This window comes from Macaca fascicularis, chromosome 6, assembly GCF_037993035.2.
Source record: "Macaca fascicularis isolate 582-1 chromosome 6, T2T-MFA8v1.1".
NCBI lineage: Eukaryota > Metazoa > Chordata > Mammalia > Primates > Cercopithecidae > Macaca > Macaca fascicularis.
This window is the reverse complement of record NC_088380.1, coordinates 9410397-9429635: the sequence shown is the minus strand read 5'-3', so window position 1 is coordinate 9429635 and position 19239 is coordinate 9410397. Positions and strand designations below refer to the sequence as shown.

Sequence of the window (19239 nt, the reverse complement as noted above, 5' to 3'; positions counted from 1 at the left end):
CAGTCTTTGTTCTGTTTGCCACCGGCTCCTGGGAGCATGGTTCTACTTCCATGTAGATGCTTGCATATTGTGGCTCTTTGCAAGCACAATTCAATTACTTTGTTATTTATCTTATGTGAATTGCTTTCAGTCTCAGCAGGCCAAGCTTAGTTACTGAAAGAGAACTTGATAAATGCATATGGAAACCATAAGTATTCCATATGAGAATAAATTTAGTTTACATATTCAGCTATAGATGAGATGACTTTAAGGGTAATTTTTGTGCTTCACTCTGAGCATGTGGTATCAAAATTCTGCTTGGATTGTCTCCATCTCTCTACGTTACTTTCAGTGTATGAAATACAAGATATGTTAATTTTCTCAAAGGAAAAATAAACAGCAAAACAGGAGGTTCCACTTAACTATCTAAATCTGTTCCCCAAATGTATGCAAATTTCATCTCAATAGGCTTATCTGTTACTTAATCAATATGATTTATCCACTTACGAAAAAGTGTTACTATGTTCAAGATTGCTAATATAAAATAAACATGACAAAGTTCTTGCTTTTGACAAATTTGCAGTCTATTAGTGGATGCAGAATTATAAATAGGCACTTAAGCTTTAGGGAACTACAAACTTGCATTCTGTAAATCAGGTCTGTGGTGATGGGGGCCTGAATTAGAGCAGGCCATTAGGATGGAGAGGACAGAGGGAACACAGGAAGCCATGACTGTAGAACTTGGCATAGAAATAAGGGAGAACCAGCAGAGTGGCTCCCACGTTGCAGGATTAAATGTTTAAATGAGTGCTTTCATCACTGTTGACTGGAATACATAATACATGGGGAATATATTTGGAGGAATTATTTACAATTGCTTTAGTAAACATTCTTATCTCATGTTTTCCACCAGAATATTAATAACCTTATATGCCAAATCATAATAGTTAGCTTCCTGAAATCCTTTTTAAAATCAGTTATCTCTTTAGTATTAAGTGCAGTGTTGTTAAAGTTCCATCTACATTTGGATAGTTGCAGCAGCGGTTTTCTAGTAAATTGTAACATACATATTCAGTTAAGCCATATAAGTGATCACAATAGAATTAAATCACTTCATGATTTTGCTCATTAAGATAAAACAAATTGGCCATACTATTTCTCACCATTTCATAATTTGATACTTCAAGCGAATGTATCATAATTAAATCTCAAAAAGCACTTGAAAGGAGAAATTCTGAGTCTCACGTTAAGCTTTGAACCGTGAGAAAATAAGAACATATGAACAGACTGTTGTTGGAGGCTTAGATCTAAAGAGACTAAACTGATCTTTCTTAGCTGTGAGCTGTGCCCACCTCTGGGACCAACACACAGATGCCAATGCAGACACTTGAGCCAGCTTTCAAACACATTTGTGCCTCATTCATTTCAAAAATTAAACTTCATCTCCGTAGAAAGAACGAAGCTTGCAGTGTGGGAAATCTAAGAATTATTGGTGGAATCCTTTAAATCTGTTTATGAAGATGTAAGATTTTACTAATTTATAGGTAATGCTGCATTTGTGAAGACTCAAGACCAGCACTCTTCACACAGAGGTCCGTAAATGGCACATGATGTTTGTGTGTTTGTTTGAGATGGAGTCTTGCTCTGTTGCCCAGGCTGGAGTGCAGTGGCACAATGTCGGCTCACTGCAAGCTCTGCCTCCCAGGTTCGAGCAATTCTCCTGCCACAGCCTCCCGAGTAGCTGGGACTACAGGCACCCGCCACCACGCCCAGCTAATTTTTGTGTTTTTAGTAGAGATGGAGTTTCACCATGTTGGCCAGGCTGGTCTCGAACTCCTGACCTCAGGTGATCCACCCACTTTGGCTTCCCAAAGTGCTGGGATTACAGACGTGAGCCACCACGCATGGCCAAGATGCATGTGTTTTGAGCCCATTTCAGCAAGGAGCTCTGGGATGCTTACCTGGCCAGGCTGGCTCAGAGTGAGGGAGGGAAGGGCAGTGGCATGTGGCATTTTCAATCCAGAGGTGAGAGCATCCCCATACCAGAGGCACAGAGGGTCCAAGACAAGGGTTTATTGCTTTCCTGTCATGTGGTTTTCATTCCAAGTGAAAGAGATCACACACGTGTTGTGCCTGGCTTTTTACATGATTGGGTTTATGGCATTCATTGGGGCTTTTTCATTTAAGAGGCAGCATTCAAAAGATGCCATAATAAAAGATGCTATAAACACAAGAAAATGAAGTCATCTATCTTTCTAGTATTTGTTGATGTAGAGATGGCATAGGCTGGGAGGAATGCCTGGAGAGTATTAAATCAAAGAAACAGCAATGATCGCTTTACATATTTTCTGTTAAAAGCCTATGATGTCACAAAAATCCTGAGTGTTATCTGCCATAAATAAAATAAAAAATAAATGCATTGTAAGTAAAAAAAGATAGAGTATTTAAAACAGTACAAAATAAAGATCGTATTAGGTTCCCAGGTAAAGTTGGTGGCGTGGAGACACAAGTTGCTTTCTATCCTACTGGAAACATACTAATACAGTATTAGAGGGGTTGATTTTTCAAGGCATAAATGCACAAAGTCAGAATAAAAGAGAAAGAACCATGTTGATTTTAAAAAGTAGAATCTGGAAATACATTGAAGAAGCATGAATTCAAGTCTAGCAGAGGAGAACTGTGTGGAAGACAATGCTGCCCAGTCCTGTGATTCTTAGAATGGCCTGCTTGCAAGGCTAGCTATTGACTGGCATCTGGGAATCTGGATTTCAGGAAGGTTTCTACCATTCCCAGATGGCAAGAGTGGCTCTCTGTGCTTAAATTGTCTGTACAAACAATGTGGTGTATACTGAAAGCTTCCTTGGGGGAATCTGGACTTTTGGTAAATGCAAAGCAAGGATGCTTCTGCAACCAGACCCCAGTGAAAACCCTGAATACCAGGTCTCCAGTGAGCTTCCCCAGTAGACCATCTTCCCTGTACATCATCAGAACTAGCTGCTGGGGGACCTGAGTACATCCTTTGTGACTCCGCTGAGAGAGGTCTCTTGGTTGTGCCACCTGGCTTTGTCTAGACTTCTACCCCGTGTGCATTTCCTCTTTCCCGATTTTGCTTTGTATTCTTTTACTGTAATAAATTATAGCTGAGAACACTGCTGCATACAGAGTCCTATGGATCCTGCTATCTAATCATAGAAACTGGAGGGATCTTGGGGACCTCCAGCACATACATGAAAAGAATCATCTCAATGCACACCAGAGACCCCTCAGAGAGCTCAGGAATCAGCAGCCCCGTTTTCTTTGTTAGTGGCAAAGTAACATTGGCTGACTTCTATTTAAGAAGTTGTCAGACCTCCATATCTCTCTCCTACTCCACCAAGGGGACTAGACCTCCTCTGTCCGGCAGATGCTAGGAAGCTTATTTTCTGGAGAGGAAAACAGAGCGTCTCTGGACCTCTGAGCACTGAGCTCAGTTAACTGGGTGCTTCAGAACCGAGAAACGCAGAGTAAGATAAATGACTGTCTACTGGACACTGAGAATTCAGCCCTCTTCCTGCACTTGGCTCCCAGATCCTCCATGGCTCAGTCTCCAGCATCCAGACAGGCAAGACACTGGAGCAGTCTTCTCAGGGGTCTCTGAAGAGTCCAGCAGGAAAGGTTTAAGATTCTGACAAAGATTCTTAAATTCTGGTTAAAGATGCTTAACCAGATCTGACCAGGTCTATAGACTTCTCTGTCCTTAGACCTTCCAGTTAAACTTTTTAGCCCTCCACTCTAATTCAAAGCAGAAAACAAAGAATGTTCAGATCACAGAAGAAACAATCTAACAAGAAAGATAGCGATCCAAAAAAGCAAAGGGAATTCAGCAACTAGAAGATACAGAAGCTATAGAGAGAGACTACAACCTTGAAATAATTCATCAGTGTACTCAGTGTATTCAAATCATCAATGTACTCAAATTGGAGAAAGTAGTGTGACCAAAAAAATAAGAACAGGATACAATAAAAGGGAATAATCAAGAACCAAAAAATAGACACAAAAAGGCTTTTGGAAATTTAAAATGTAGTAGATAAGATGAATATTTCAATCATCATTTTGGAAGATAAGGTTGAGGAAATCTTCCAGAAACTAGAGCAAAAGATGAAGATATGGAAACTATGAGATAAAAGATGAGAAATGTAAAAATGGATAAATGAGTTTACATCCAAAAGATAAGAGATGCAGCAAGAAAAGGGAGGGGGAGCATGAAATGAAGTAATCAAGAATATTTCTGCTCACGCCTGTAATCCCTGCACCTTGGGAGGCCAAGGCGGGCAGATCACGAGGTCAGGAGATTGAGACCATCCTGGCTAACACGGTGAAACCCCATCTCTACTAAAACTACAATAAATTAGCTGGGCGAGGTGGCGAGCGCCTGTAGTCCCAGCTACTCGGGAGGCTGAGGCAGGAGAATGGCGTGAACTGGGGAGGCGCAGCTTGCAGTGAGCCAAGATCGTGCCACTGTGCTCCAGCCTGGGCGACAGAGCGAGACTCTGTCTCAAATAATAATAATAATAATAATAATAATAATAATAATAATAATTCTAAAACCGAAGGAATTTGTAGATTCAAAGGTTTTACCAAAAGAACCCAAAGTCAAGTTTAGGTGTATGGTGATAAGTATCAAAATATGCAACTGAAAGAGGTGGAGAAATGATAGAGCAATTTTCTTAATTTATGATAAAGCTTAATGAGTGATTTAATTCTTATTTTATTAATAAAATATTGTTAAAAATCTTTACTCCTGTGGCCATCACTAGGTGTATTACGTGTAAGGTTTCCCCTCCAGTGAAACCCGTTGCTGTAAAATGGAGAAATTATGTCACACGGCATCCAAGGTCGACTCCTGTATCCCTCCTACTGGGCTCTGTGTTTGCAGCAATTGTATGTAGAACGCTTGTCAAATAAATCAGTAGGTGCTCCAGGCAGATTTTCATCATCTCCACCTGCCAGACCTCCAAAGCCACTGTGTGCTCATCTACCCAGGACCTTCCTACCTGTGGTTCCAAGGGAGGTACCTGGGAGGGAGGGAACAGAACTTACATTTCAGTGTACTCTGAGGAGATGCTGAGAAGGGCTTTGAAGGTGTCAGCTGTGAGATGATGGGAAACCTTCTTATACGTAAAAAAGTCTCTTGCATCATTTTATCTTGTGGCTCCCCTACCACTCTAACACCTCACATCTGTGATCCCAGGTCTTAAGACATCCGTTAATCTCAAACTGCATATTACGAGGTTTACAGATCAATCTTTTCAAGAAAATGCTAAACTTAACATCAGAATAATGGGTACTTTGAGCTAGTCATTAAGTGAAAGGAAGATGATTTTTATGGGATCGCTGGGGTTTTTTCCCACAAGCAATTAAGTTTGTTGTCTCATTCCCACTGTTTACACAGGAGAGACTGCGGATTCCTTTTGGAGATGTCTTGAACACTGAGCATTCTTTTGAATGCCTAATTTAACACAAATGTGTTTTTAGTTTGGTAGAGTAGCTGTGTCTTAGGAGCTGGTGTTTTAGAGACACCTATCTTTCCCTAAAGGAAAGGAGCCTTTGGTGAGGTTGCTCTGTTCACCCTGTATGGTAATGCTCGCCTGCACGTTCTCCCCAGGAGTACCAGCCTTGCAACACCAACCCGTGTCCTGAGCTGAAGAAGACCACACCCTGGACACCCTGGACGCCTGTCAACATCTCTGACAACGGCGGCCACTACGAGCAGCGATTCCGATACACGTGCAAAGCCCGCCTGCCCGATCCGAATTTGCTGGAAGTGGGAAGACAGAGAATCGAAATGCGGTACTGTTCTAGCGACGGCACCAGTGGCTGCTCCACAGACGGTGAGCAGTGATTCCGTGGGGACTGACCCACTTCCATGGAAGGGCCTTTGATCTTATCTCTAAGGTCATAAACAGCAGTAGGACTTTTTTTTTTTTTTTTTTTTTTGAGATGGAGTCTGGCTCTGTCGCCCAGGCTGGAGTGCAGTGGTGTGATCTCGGCTCACTGCAAGCTCCGCCTCCCGGGTTCACGCCGTTCTCCTGCCTCAGCCTCCCGAGTAGCTGGGACTACAGGCACCCGCCACCACGCACGGCTAATTTTTTTTTTTTTTTTTTTTTTTTTTTTTTGTATTTTTAGTAGAGATGGGGTTTCACCGTCTTAGCCAGGATGGTCTCAATCTCCTGACCTCGTGATCCGCCCGCCTCAGCCTCCCAAAGTGCTGGGATTATAGGTGTGAGCCACCGCGCCCGGCCTCTTTTTGGTTATTTATGGCTTAGCAGCCTTGAAAACAATGATCCCTGTACAGCACAACTGACTGTAGGACAAATTGAAAGAAAAGAGCCTTACTGTAAGGAGTTAGATATTGAAGTGATACTATGAAATCAGACCCCCAGTAACATTATATTTATTATAGACCCAGAATCATTTGTGTGAGATTTATTTAGTATCAGAAAATGTACTGGGGAAGCATCAGTGATCTTTCATACATCATCTGGCACTAAAATGTAAGCTGAAAGAAAGTTTTCTTTATTTATCCCGAAACTTCACAAGGGCAATGGAAGTGCATTTCTCTTTGTACCTATAAAAGGACTTTTCTGTTTTTAAAAAGCACAGTGTGTGAGGATACTAGACTAGTCTTTGAAATCATTTTGCTCCTCATACTTGAGTAAATCCCTTGAATGCCATAGTAATAGCATGGAGAAAGTCCTCAGGCAGAAACCAGATCTGGCCTCTGCCTGGCCCTGACACCAAGTGGTCCTTTTACCTGGGGCAATTCACTTTCTCTCCCTAGAGCTCAGCTGTCTCAACTGCAGAAAAAGGAATTGAGCCTGGTGGCCCTTAAGAGCTTGATGCTTTGCTTTGTTCTTCATTTCTGTTTTTCAGTCTCCTCTAATTGGGCAAAATCTCTTCCAAAAGAAAAGATACCAAGAGAAAAGGAAATAGATACTCATAGATGGGTCCTTGATACACAGTTTGATGAGAACAGTGATTGTTATATCTTGAGGCCATTTTTAGATATGCCTTAGCATCTTTGCACTGGTGATTCTACCTTATTCTCCCAACATGAAAGGACAGGCACCATTTATAGAGAAGGGGTCTTATACCCAGAGTGAATAGCCTAGACAAGTGCCACCAAGCTGATGTGTTGCCATATTGGACAGAATTTATTGTGGGATAAATTCATGGAGGTTTGGTGGATCTACTTGGTGTTGCTACAAGGAAGGCTCTGAGACAGCGTGACTCTGCGTGACGGCCACCAGCTGCTCTCTTGTCACAGATCACCATGACTTCTCCTGGGAGCCAGTGAACAGCCTGGATGCCTGGAGGCCCAGCAGGTGCAGCAGGAGCCACTTGCTTTACAAGCCTGCTTCCTCATCCTATTGTTCTCACTGACATTAACTCTCTCTTCTCCTCACACCACTGCTCACTGTAGTTCAGTGATTACACAAGCTCCTTGTTTCTTGAAGCGAATAAAAAGAGTCTGCTTTCATACAGTGTTTGATGTGAATAAACATATAACTTGAACAAATACCACCCAGCTGAAAAAATGAGTAACAAAATAATAGTCATTCTTTTTAATTTTGTAAACTCTTGCTGTATTTAGAAGAGAAGGTATATGATGAAATACCAAGAGAAGGATAACTGAGGACTTAAAGATGTACATTTTATAAATGATGATCTTGTGAACTCCACCTAGGGTGGTGAGATAAAGCACAAAATTTAAATGCAGGTTGCAGCTATCGTTCAGAAGTTTTTTTCTAGTATAAGTATATCCCATGAATCTTTTTCAGGATAAGTATATCCCACATAACTTTTTAAATGACTAAGACCCATGCAATTTTTTGGTTTTTATTTGTTTGTTTGTTGAGACAGGGTCTCCCTCTGTTGCCCAGGCTGGAGTACAGTGGTGTAATCATGGTTCAATCTCAGGGTTCAATCAATCCTCCTATCTCAGCCTCCTGAGTAACTGGAACTATAGGTGTGCATCACCATACCCAGCTAATTTTTTATTTTTTGTAGAGATGGATTTTCTCCAAGTTGCCCAGGCTAGTCTTGAACTCCTAGGCTCAAGTGATCTGCCTGCCTTTGTCTCCCAAAGTGCTGGGATTACAGGTGTTAGACAGTGCACCCAGCCCAATTATTTAAGTATATAGATGTGTCCCATCTAATATTTGGGAAATACTTATCATAAAATGTTATTTATTTTTTTGAAAGTCACATTTAACTGAGTTTCCTGTATTTTATTTGCTCAATCTGGCAACACTATCTCTAATTTGTCACTTATTCTCTTATTTCAAAACGGGCTGTGAACTGTATTTCTTATGATATCAAAGAAAAAGTAGAAAATGAATGATGGTGTTTCTCTGTGCATCTTCAGTCTCTTTTCTGAACTTACACATTTTATTCCTCCCATTTTCGGATACATATACAACCAGAGCTAATATTTGTTTTAAATGTTCATAATATTAACTAAGGAAAATTTGAATACACATTTATAAAAGATAGTCTATATTTCCTTCAAAAGTAGATCATGGACTTGTCTTTTTTTCCATTTAAACAACAGTTTTATTTTAATTTGAGGTTTGAAATTTAACATATGAAAACTTGGAATTTAAAAGTACTTTTGATAAGTGTTAAACACTTGAAGTTTGAGAAATTAAGCTGATTTTTACTACTTCCTTTTAAAAAAGTTCAACATTGGGTTACTTAAATATATGGCTAGATTTATGTAAAATATACAATTAATGTTAATATATTATTTTGTATCTGACTTCAATACATTTTGTTTATTATACTTTAAGTTCTGGGATACATGTGCAGAGCGTGCAGGTTTGTTACATAGGTATACACGTGCCATGGTGGTTTGCTGCACCCATCAACCCATCATCTATATTAGGTATTTCTCCTAATGCTATCCCTCCCCTAGCTACCCACCCCTCAACAGGCCCTGGTGTGTGATGTTCCCCTCCATGTGTCCATGTGTTCTCATTGTTCAATTTCCACTTATGAGTGAGAGCATGCGGTGTTTGGTTTTCTGTTCCTTTGTTAGTTTGCTGAGAATAATGGTTTCCAGATTAACCATGTCCCTGCAAAGGACATGAAGTCATCCTTTTTTTTTTTTTTTTTTTTTTTGAGATGGAGTCTCACTCTGTCAGCAAGGCTGGAGTGCAGTGGCACGATCTCAGCTCACTGCAAGCTCTACCTCCCGGGTTCACGCCATTCGCCTGCCTCAGCCTCCCGAGTAGCTGGGACTATAAGCGCCCACCACCGTGCCCGGCTAATTTTTTGTATTTTCAGTAGAGACAGGGTTTCACCGTGGTCTCAATCTCCTGATCTTGTGATCCACCTGCCTTGGCCTCCCAAAGTGCTGGGATTATGGGCATGAGCCACCACGCCCAGCTGAACTCATCCTTTTTTATGACTGCATAGTATTTCATGGTGTATATGTGCCACATTTTCTCTATCCTGTCTATCACTGATGGATATTTGGGTTGGTGTCAAGTCTTTGGTATTGTGAATAGTGCCACTATAAACATACGTGTGCACAGAGTTTAATCCTCCTGTGTCTTAATGGCTTTGAGTTCTCATTATGGTCTCACATTTTGGTATTGGTATCTTGAAAACACAAAATGGGACTCATTTTCCTCTGACCACATAAAATTAGGTTGGATTTGTGCATAGTTTTTCTTTATTGATTCACCACAGAATACTAGTTTATCACAGAAAGACACTTCTAATTCAATTTCTCTGAAGAGTATCCTGCCATCCTTTCAGAAACAGATTTTTAAAGTAAACAACAGAGTTGCTTAACAACGCCGAGAGTTGTTGGCACTCTTGTCTTCTGAGCACACTTACCCGGAACTTCACTGCCTACTTTTAGAGTTATTTGTTAAAGCTGGTGTCACATTGCCTACATTTGAGAAGATTATTGAATATTTTTTAGTATTGTGAGTGGGAAGACATTTTCATAAAAACACACATGAATTTTGACCATAGCTAATTATATGAAAGTGAAAGTGTTCACTGTACCCATCACCCACAATATGTCCTCAAAGCCTGTTGGCTGTGATTCCTGCCACAGCAACTCTCCACTCACCCCACAGCCCACCTGCTGCTGCTGCTGCCTTTCTTGGCTCCTTGGGAAACACCTTTTGTTAGGCGGTGTGCTCTAAACTTCATAGAAACATTTGGCAGTCACTCAGTGCGGTGTTCAGTTCTAGGGCATGAATTCTACGGAGCAGACAGGAGTTTCTCTGGCCTGTGATCCAGGAGCAATTGACTTGGCCCCTTTCACCAGCATTAATTCACCTTTGAAAGGTTAACAGCTGAAAGAATAGGTTTAGAAAATGTCTGAATTATGTTTCCCTTCCTCCAGATGGAGGTCCTTCAGGGCAGGCTCTACCCATTGTGTCTGAGGGCAGTTTGTTGTAGAATTCCCAAGGGAAGTAAGAAAGTTGTATTTTCTTTGTAAGAAGTTTCTTCAAAAAGTAAATGAACTACCTATATAGAATCTATTATTTACGGTGTAAAGGCTTCACCACATTCACAAATGGAGTTCTTGATTTCAGCCTTATTTCATAGTAACTGCAGAAAAGAAGCTTGAGATACAAGAGGCTGTCTGATTTTTGGCTGCTGAAGTGTAAAAAGAGCTCAACGGAATGTGAGAGGGTAGTTCTAGACATAAGGCAGACAGCCGCTACAGAGTGAAAGTCAGCATGGACTGTGGTTCCTCTGAAACTTGTAACGGAATCACACTTCACCTGTTTCCTTGGCAGGGCTTTCTGGGGATTTCCTGCGTGCTGGCAGATACTCTGCCCACACGGTCAACGGGGCTTGGTCAGCCTGGACGTCGTGGTCACAGTGCAGCCGTGACTGCAGCAGGGGCATTCGGAACCGGAAGCGTGTTTGCAACAACCCCGAACCCAAGTATGGGGGAATGCCTTGCCTTGGCCCATCTCTAGAATATCAGGAATGCAACATTTTGCCCTGCCCAGGTAAGTGGATTGTGTAATCAACAAAACATCTGAAAACTCAAGGGTCTTGGTGAATCTTCTTATTTACCAGGCCTCACACAGCATCCTGGCTTTATGTTTGAGATCTGTGTTCTTAATAAATGTCTTGGCTACACGTGGTTGCTCATGCTGGTAATCCGAGCACTTTGTGAGGCCAAAGAGGGGGAATCACTTGAGCCTAAGAGCTCAAGCCTGGGCAATACAGCCAGACCCCATCCCTATGAAAAATACAAAAATTAGCCAAGTATGACAGTGCACGCCTGTAGTCCCAGTTATTCTGGAGGCTGAGTTGGGAGGATTTCTGGAGTCCAGGAGATCAAGACTGCAGTGAGCCATGATCAGGCCACTGCACTCCACCCTGGGTAACGGAGCGAGACCCTGTCTCAAAAGTAAATCAACAAACAAACAAATAAAAAAATGTCTTGTGTGATGTCATCACCTGCTGGATTAGCCCAGAGTGGGAAAAGGAAAGAAAAAGAAACCTCTTCTCTCCAGCAGACCTGAAACCAAATCCTAAATCATTCCAAGCAATATTAAGGCCCTTCTCTCAGCCCTCCTTTCAGACAGGCATGCAGCTTTAGTTGTCTGTATCGAAAGATCTGATAGGCCGGGTCACAGTGGGCCGTCCCTGGGCCCTGGGCACATTTGTCTGCAGGGGTTCCCCACTCCCTAATGCATTGGGGAAAGACAAATACCATCTAGGCTAGATTGTGTTCATGTTTTTTTCTTCTGATTGTAAAAGGAATTAAAACTTTCCCATGAGCTACTCAAAGGATATGGACTCTAGTTGTTGTGTCTGATGGAAAAGCCGGCCTTTCTAATGTGGTCTGAAATATCCAGGGTCTTTGGAGCGACCATCAGCTCCTTCTGGAGGCTGATCCCTTCCCAGGCCACTGATGGACCCAGCCCTCCCCCATATGGCCTCCATGTACCATCACATGGTCATCCAGGGTCACGGGTATCAAAGGTGTAACCCCTGGACCCTGGGCCTGCCAAGTCAGTTCTTGGTCCCCATGTCTTCTGTCACAAAGGTTCTACCTCATTAATTAAGTCCTCCAAAGATGCCAAGTCTTCTCTCCTGTGGGCCTAGCGGAGCTGTTTGTCTTGGTCTTCTTCCTGAGGCCTGGCTTTTCCTTCCACTGAATTCCCAAGCAAGCACAGAGTCATGAAAATGAGCCGAAAGAGCCCCCACCCAGGGCTTTTGCTCTGACAATGCCCAAAACGCTCCTCCGTCTTTCCCTATAATATTCAAGCCCCTGTTTCTGCCTTCCTCCTGCCACAGCTCAGGGTCCCTAGCACCTGAAACACTTCCACCAGAGCTTCCCACTTCCTGCTGTCCTGTACAGAACCCACGGAAAGTCTTTGGCCCACACATTATGGCCATCCCGAGGGCCGATCTGTGACTGGGGAGGCTGCCTTGACTTTTGTGTGAAGCTCCATGAAGACAGGGACTCCTGGCATGGTCTCACTCATGGCAGTGACCTCAGCTCCCAGTAGGGGCCTGGCATATACTAGAAATACCCATCAGGGATTGTTTGTTAATAATGAGGAGACAAAGAGTTGATTAACTGATCTTTCTTCATTCATGTCATTTCTCGGGAAACATTTTTGAGTAACCGACTGTGCACTGTTTACAGGGTATACACAGATGCAGTGCTATGATCCAGGTCAGAAAGAAACTTAAGAGTTTAGGGAGGATGCATCCTGGGAGGAGTGTCAACCCAGTATGGTGGCTGGCTACTGAGTTTATGACAACCAGGTGCAGTGGCTGTATCCACCAAGGAGCCAGCCCCTTGGTGGATTTCGCCAAGGAGAAATCATGGCAGCTACAGCAAGCAGGCTGCCCTTAAGTTGGGTCTTGAGGGACAGAAAGGAGCTGGTGAAATTGACAACCAGAGATGGGAAATTGGGAGGAAGGCTCATTCTGAAGCTGGATACAACATTTTTAAAGGCATAGAATATTAACATATTTCTAGTAGATAAAACTTTCTGAGTTCTTACATCAAAAAACTTGCTTGTAGCAGATATTCAATGACCATTCATTGGATTGGGTACGTGGATGGATGAATGGATAGATGAATAAACATGTATATAAAACTGAAAATATATAGTTTCCAGATTTGTAGCTGAGGCTCCCGATAATGTTTCTGCTCTTATCAGCTGCCTGGCTCCTCCTAGGGTGTCTCTGCTTGAATTTCTCCAGCCTCAGGAGACTCGTCCTCTGCCCACCCAGCTTTCCCAGCCAAGCTGATGCTGAGAGGCTGGGAAAGGTCACTGAACTGTTCTTTCCCATAGCCCCAGTGGAAGGAGTCCTCCTCTGGGGGCTGAGAGGAATCCTGTGGGCGAGCTCGCTAGACTCAGGTCCATGCTATAAACTGGAACAGGGGCAGACGTCATGGGAATGTCAGGGTCCCTCCACCCACCCTTGTCTCCCTGGGCTCCAGACCCTATCCTTGTTGCCATGGATAGGATGTGCAGATTCCTCCAGACACTTGGATGCTGTCCTAGTGCACAAGTACAGAGGGTCACCACTCATCTCAGAGACACTCTATTAACATGATCTGTTGGTTGCTCTCATTTTAGTTATTTAGTGGTCAAGGCAATACCATGTATACATAACTTTAATATGTTGAAATAACTCTGTCCTCATTTTCTTTTTAAAAGCCAAGATTCTGCAGAGTGTTGTGGAGTCATTCAGAGTGGCCCATGTCACTTTGCACTAGGCAGTGGGTGAGTCAGGGCTGAGTGGTGCTTCCTCTGCCTGGCAAATTCCTAAACGTATGACAAGGCATAACCCAGCAGGGAGGATTGGAAGTGCTAGGGGTGTGAATGCTGAGCTGCACAGTCACCAGGAAACCAGTTAGAGGCCAATTCCTGTCTCATTTAGGATACTCTCCACTGCGAATTTACTCCTTTTTAACCCTGTTGGGTTCATAGTGGATAATTACAAATGGACAGTGTATTTTATTTAAAAATATATTTTCTCATTAAAATTAAATATGAGAATAAATCAGCCAGGCACGGTGGCTCACACCTGTAATCCCAGCACTTTAGGAGGTTGAGTTGAGTAGATCACTTGTGGTCAGGAGTTTGAGACCAGCCTGGCCAACATGGTAAAACCTTATTCCTACTAAAAAGAAAAAATTAGCCTGGCATGGTGGCATGTACCTGTAATCCCAGCTACTTAGGAGACTGAGGCAGAAGAATTGCTTGAACCCAGGAGGTGGAGTTTGCAGTGAGCTGAGATCATGCCACTGCACTGCAGCCTGGGTGACAGAGTGAGATTCTGTCTCAAAATAGAAATAAAATAAACCAGAGAATGTAAAAATACATTTTAAATTAATCAATGAAAAAATGTTACCTCTAAGACTAATGTGCATAATAAACTATAATAAGGTTTCTAAGTCAAGCCCACGCTGAAATGATCATTTTATTCACCTTCACCTGTATAATTTACCCCAGCATTGAGAAATAGCTAATTATTTCTCCTTTACTCCTTTTCCTCAGTGCATATTCGATTTAGCCTTAAAGACTCCAGACCTTGACCTACAAAGGTACAGACAGCAGATGTTTTTTTGTTGCTAAGTAATGTTCAGCTAAGAGGAAAGTAACCTCAGAGTTTGGCTTAGACCCCATAAAACCTAATGAAGTAAACACAAACTCTTTTCATCAGACTTAACTAAGATGGTTCTGTTTTGTATTTTGCAAAAATAATTCTATGGGGGAGGAAACACTAAATCTAATGGAGAGACAGACTCTTTGAATCAAAAGAATAATTCTGGCAGTTGTGTGTCCTGTAGACAAATCTCTTAGGCATCTCTGGTGTGCTCAGAACCCTCTCTTCCTTTTCATTCTTGGAGTCCTTGAGTCCATACTTTGAAGTGGAGCCAGGCAGGGGGCAGTGGGTGGAGGAAATTTCTTCTTAGAGATCCTTAGGAGCAGAGAGCATAGCCATCCTGCAGTGCAAACCTATGTAGTCCAGACCTTAGTATGCTGGAGAATCAATACCACATTTGCCCATGTCCTGAGAGACTGTGAGTGAAGGGCTTCACATCTCTGATCACACACAGGAAGCCTGTTGTGCAAACCTTAGTTATTTAGTTTTTACTTTTCTATTTAGATCTCTGGCAGCTGTATATTGGTTACTGCCGTTGTTTTTCATCTTACTGTAGTGGGTGGAATATTTAGCTAGAATCCCTACAACAAGAATGTTATCTTCTTCTAGCAAGTCAGTTCGTGTATAAATTTCATTTTATCAAAAATAATTTCCTATAATTAATTGCTTTGATTCCTTGAAAGCACCATGGATCTGAGCCTGAGTTTGTTTGTCTGATCCTCCCATGAACCAGTGTTTCTTGAGCTAAATTAGGTGTTGATTCAAGCCATGAGGAGATTCCTATGTGATTTTTAGCAACATGGGAGGAATTATGGGAAGCCATAACCTGTGCTTGTGTGTCAGGTTCTGTGCCCAGCCTGCCAGTGTTCCAGCCCCAGCTTCCCACTCACTTGCCTAGGACCTAACCTCTCTGTGCCTCAAGTCATTCATTTCTGGAACAACCCCCAGGGCAGTTGTGAGGATGGAGATGGAATAATTGAATGAGTTTATTATTTTAATTATTATTATTACTAATGTTATTTTTTTTAGTCCGGTAGAGTTCACATAGCAGGGGAAAAAAAATCTATTTTAGTGGCTCAGCCTCGCTCAGGCCCCTGACACGTTGTGCCTTGCACAGTGGCTTACATTTGTTTTGTTTTCTTGGCTCTGCAACTTTCTACTTCCCCACCAGGTTGTAGAGGCTCCCTCACGGTGAAGACTATTTCATTAAGATTTGTATTCTGTAATATCTATTTTAGAAATGCTTTCTAATATGAACTGTTAGTACAATAATCAGTGTCCTACATCATGGCTCCATGATGTAGGTTGAAACCTGTAACCTCAGGACAGGATCGAGAGGACAGAAAGCAAGCACCGCATTAGGATTGGTCTGGGGACGTAGGGCAATTGCAGACTAAGCAACTCCCGGACAGAGTGAGGACGCGGTTCCAGGCCTCCTTTGAGTTCCCTCTGTACTACAAACATCCATTTCCCCAGTTATTTGACTGTTGAAATTGGTGGAGGTAGAGTGTGATCTTGCAATTTGAACTCCCAAGTGGGAATATTTCAGCAACTGGATCTGTTCCAAATGCTCTCTGAAACGATTATTCAAACAACAACTCCATTCTCTCTGTTTAACAATCCTGTGCCAGGAGAATTTACCATGATACCAGATGGACAGTCGGTGTGTGTGTGGGAAGAGGATTTATTAGACTAGATCACATACACATTGGCATACATGTTAGTAGAAATGTGGACAGGAATAAATACTGTTTGAAATATCACAGGGTATATTATGTACATCAGCTTCCTGGTGTGAGATCATTAGATGTTGCATGATTATGGAACCATTGAAATGAGCCCATTTAGTCTCTGTTTTTGTTTTTGTTTTTGCTGTGGTAAGAACACTCAACATAAAATCTACCTACACTCTTAACATGTTTTTGAATGCACAATATGGTATTGTTAAGTATAGGTATACAACGACGTATAGTAGATCTCTAGCTCTGACTCATTTTGAATAACCGGAAGTTTATGCCAGCTATACAGCAGTTCTCCATTTCCCTCTTCCCCTAATCCCTGGCAACCACCATTTTACTCACTGCTTCTATGAGTTTGACTATTTTAGATACCTGATCTAAGTGGAATGACATATTATTTGTCTTTCTGTGTCTGACTTGTTTCACATAGTATAATGTCCTCCCCTAGGTTCATCCATGGTGTTGCATCTGGCAGGATCTCATTTTTTAAGGTTGAATAATATTTCATTGTATGCACCTCCCACATTTGCTTTATCTATTCATCTCTTGATGGACATTTAGGTTGTTTTGAAATCTTGCTTATTGTGAGAAATGCTGCAGTGAACATGGGAATGCAGATGTCTCTCAGAGATCCTAATTTCAGTTTTTTGGTTATATACCCAGAAGTGGGATTGCTAGATCTTACAGTAATTCTCTCTTTATCTATTTTTTATTTTATTTTGTGATGGTGTCTCATTCTGTCACCCAGGCTGGAGTACACTGGCGCCATCTCAGCTCACTGCAACCTCTGCCTCACAGGTTCCTGCGATTCTGCTACCTCAGCCTCCTGAGGAGTGAGGATGACAGACGTGCACCACCATGCCCAGCTAATTTTTGTATTTTTAGTAGAGACAGGGCTTCACCATGTTGGCCAGGCTGGTCTCGAACTCCTGGCCTCAGGTGATCCACCTGTCTTGGCCTCCCAAAATGTTGGGATTACAGGCGTGAGTCATCACACCCGGCCTATATTTTTAATTTTTTGAGGACCCTCCACGTTGTTTTCCAAGGCATCTGCACCATTGTACGTTCCCTCCAACAGTGTATAAGGGCTGCAATTTCTCCACATCCTTGCCATCACTGATCTTTTGTTTTTTGGATAATAGCCATTCTGGCAGGTATGAGGTGATGGTCATTGTGGTTTTGATTTGCATTTCTCTGTTGATTCATGATGCTGAGCATCTTTTCATATACTTGTCAGCCACTCATCTGCAGGTTCATCATGCCATACAGAGATCTTCAGAACACATGGTTAGTTGTACATCAGGCCCTGACACAATCTAGGGCACACATTAGACCCTTCTGAGCCCTGAGATGCCTTGTACGCATTTAGACAGCCAAGATCTAAGACACTTGCCATTATTATAAGTCACAAGGACTTATTTTTGCCTTGGCACATGGGTATGCAAGGGTACTCCCTGGAGGCCAAGCTCCAATTTAGGTTGCAAACAGGGAAAAACTGTCAGCAAGTGCTTCCTTCAGTGAGGACAGATATGGGAGAGAGTTTTTTAAAATTCAAAAGTTCTAAGAAAACACATGCCTGCCTTTTTTATTGCTGATATTACAGCCAGTATCAAATACTTGATCAGTTCCTGTAACTGTCTGAGATACTGAATAACTTTTAGGGAAAATACTGTTGAATTCTGCAAGTTTGTGTAAACTGTTGAATCACACAATTTCCAGTTAGATTGCAAACTTATTTCTAAATTGGGTTTAAATATTTTTGTTTTCTTTTTACTTTCTGCAAATTAGAATATTGTCATAAAGATGATATTTTTGCTCTGGTTTCTCAAAAATGCTTTCTTTTTACTTTTGCCAATATCTAAAAAGAAACATTACACCATAATGATGTAATATATCACAACAGCCGTATTAAAATACAATCTAAGTTATTCTAGCTAAAACAATCTTATGCCCTGAATGATTTTGGCACCCTCTGTCATAGTTGCTCCTGTTTCTTTGTGTAGGCTACAAAGAACTTTAAAATATGACACTCTTTACATATAGCAATAGTGAGTCTCTCCTCAGCTTTTTAATTGAGTTGGCCGTGTTTATGATTGGTGCTTAACTCGTGATTAGGATCTAACACCTTGTTTGACAAAATCCTGTAGCTTTGTCCTGGGACTCAGCAATAATAGGGAAGGTATGGCTAGCAAGAGAGAGGCACAGTCAGGAGTTAGCTAAAGAGAAAATCATATTTGACATTGTCACAAGCCCAAGCCAACATGAGGTCTTGGTTTTAGCAAGATCAGCTAATAAAGGACTGAGTCTTAAAGTCTCCCAGATTCAGGTGGGCCACCTGACCGCAGCATTTGGCAGGCCAGTCTATAGGTACCAAGAGCCCAGTCTAAAGAATTCAAGAGACTAACTTGAGCAGGCAGAGACATGTGCTGGATTATGAGCTGTCATGGAAATGGTTAGTCAAGGAACCAGTTCGGCCTAATGTTCACATTGTAAAACTGCACCCTGAATAGCTAACCCGACATATGGCTGCAGATTTTCAGGTTCCTCTCTGTAGTGATTTAAACATAGTGTCAAGTCTGTGTGGATGTACTTAATTTGGTCACTTTGTGCCTGAATTTACCGAGCATTCTTCAGTTGCCTTCCTCATGGGACCCATTAGCTTTTCTCTATCCCACTGTCAAGGAGTAAACCATACTCCAATTAGTAAAGGAGCTTGTGACTTGAGCTACTTACCTTGGCTTTAAGTCTTGTCTGGCTAGTTAGATGGCAAAGGTGAGAACTGGCTGGGGCTTTACATCATAACCGTACAAGGTGGTTCACGGTTGTTCTCAGGGGCTGGAATTAGTATGACACCTCTTGCGCT

The 19239-nt window shown here is 42.1% G+C and overlaps 1 protein-coding gene across 9 annotated transcripts in view; it reads left to right on the top strand.

Moving 5' to 3' along the window:
• SEMA5A (semaphorin 5A) overlaps positions 1-19239 on the top strand; it is a 644602-nt gene that overhangs the window by 472340 nt on the left and 153023 nt on the right. For all 9 annotated transcript variants that reach the window (XM_065546091.2, XM_065546089.2, XM_073993139.1 and 6 more), the window contains 2 exons: positions 5624-5849; positions 10785-11003. In XM_065546091.2, coding sequence (XP_065402163.1) covers positions 5624-5849; positions 10785-11003 — 445 coding nt within the window. The remainder of the gene's footprint in view (positions 1-5623; positions 5850-10784; positions 11004-19239) is intronic.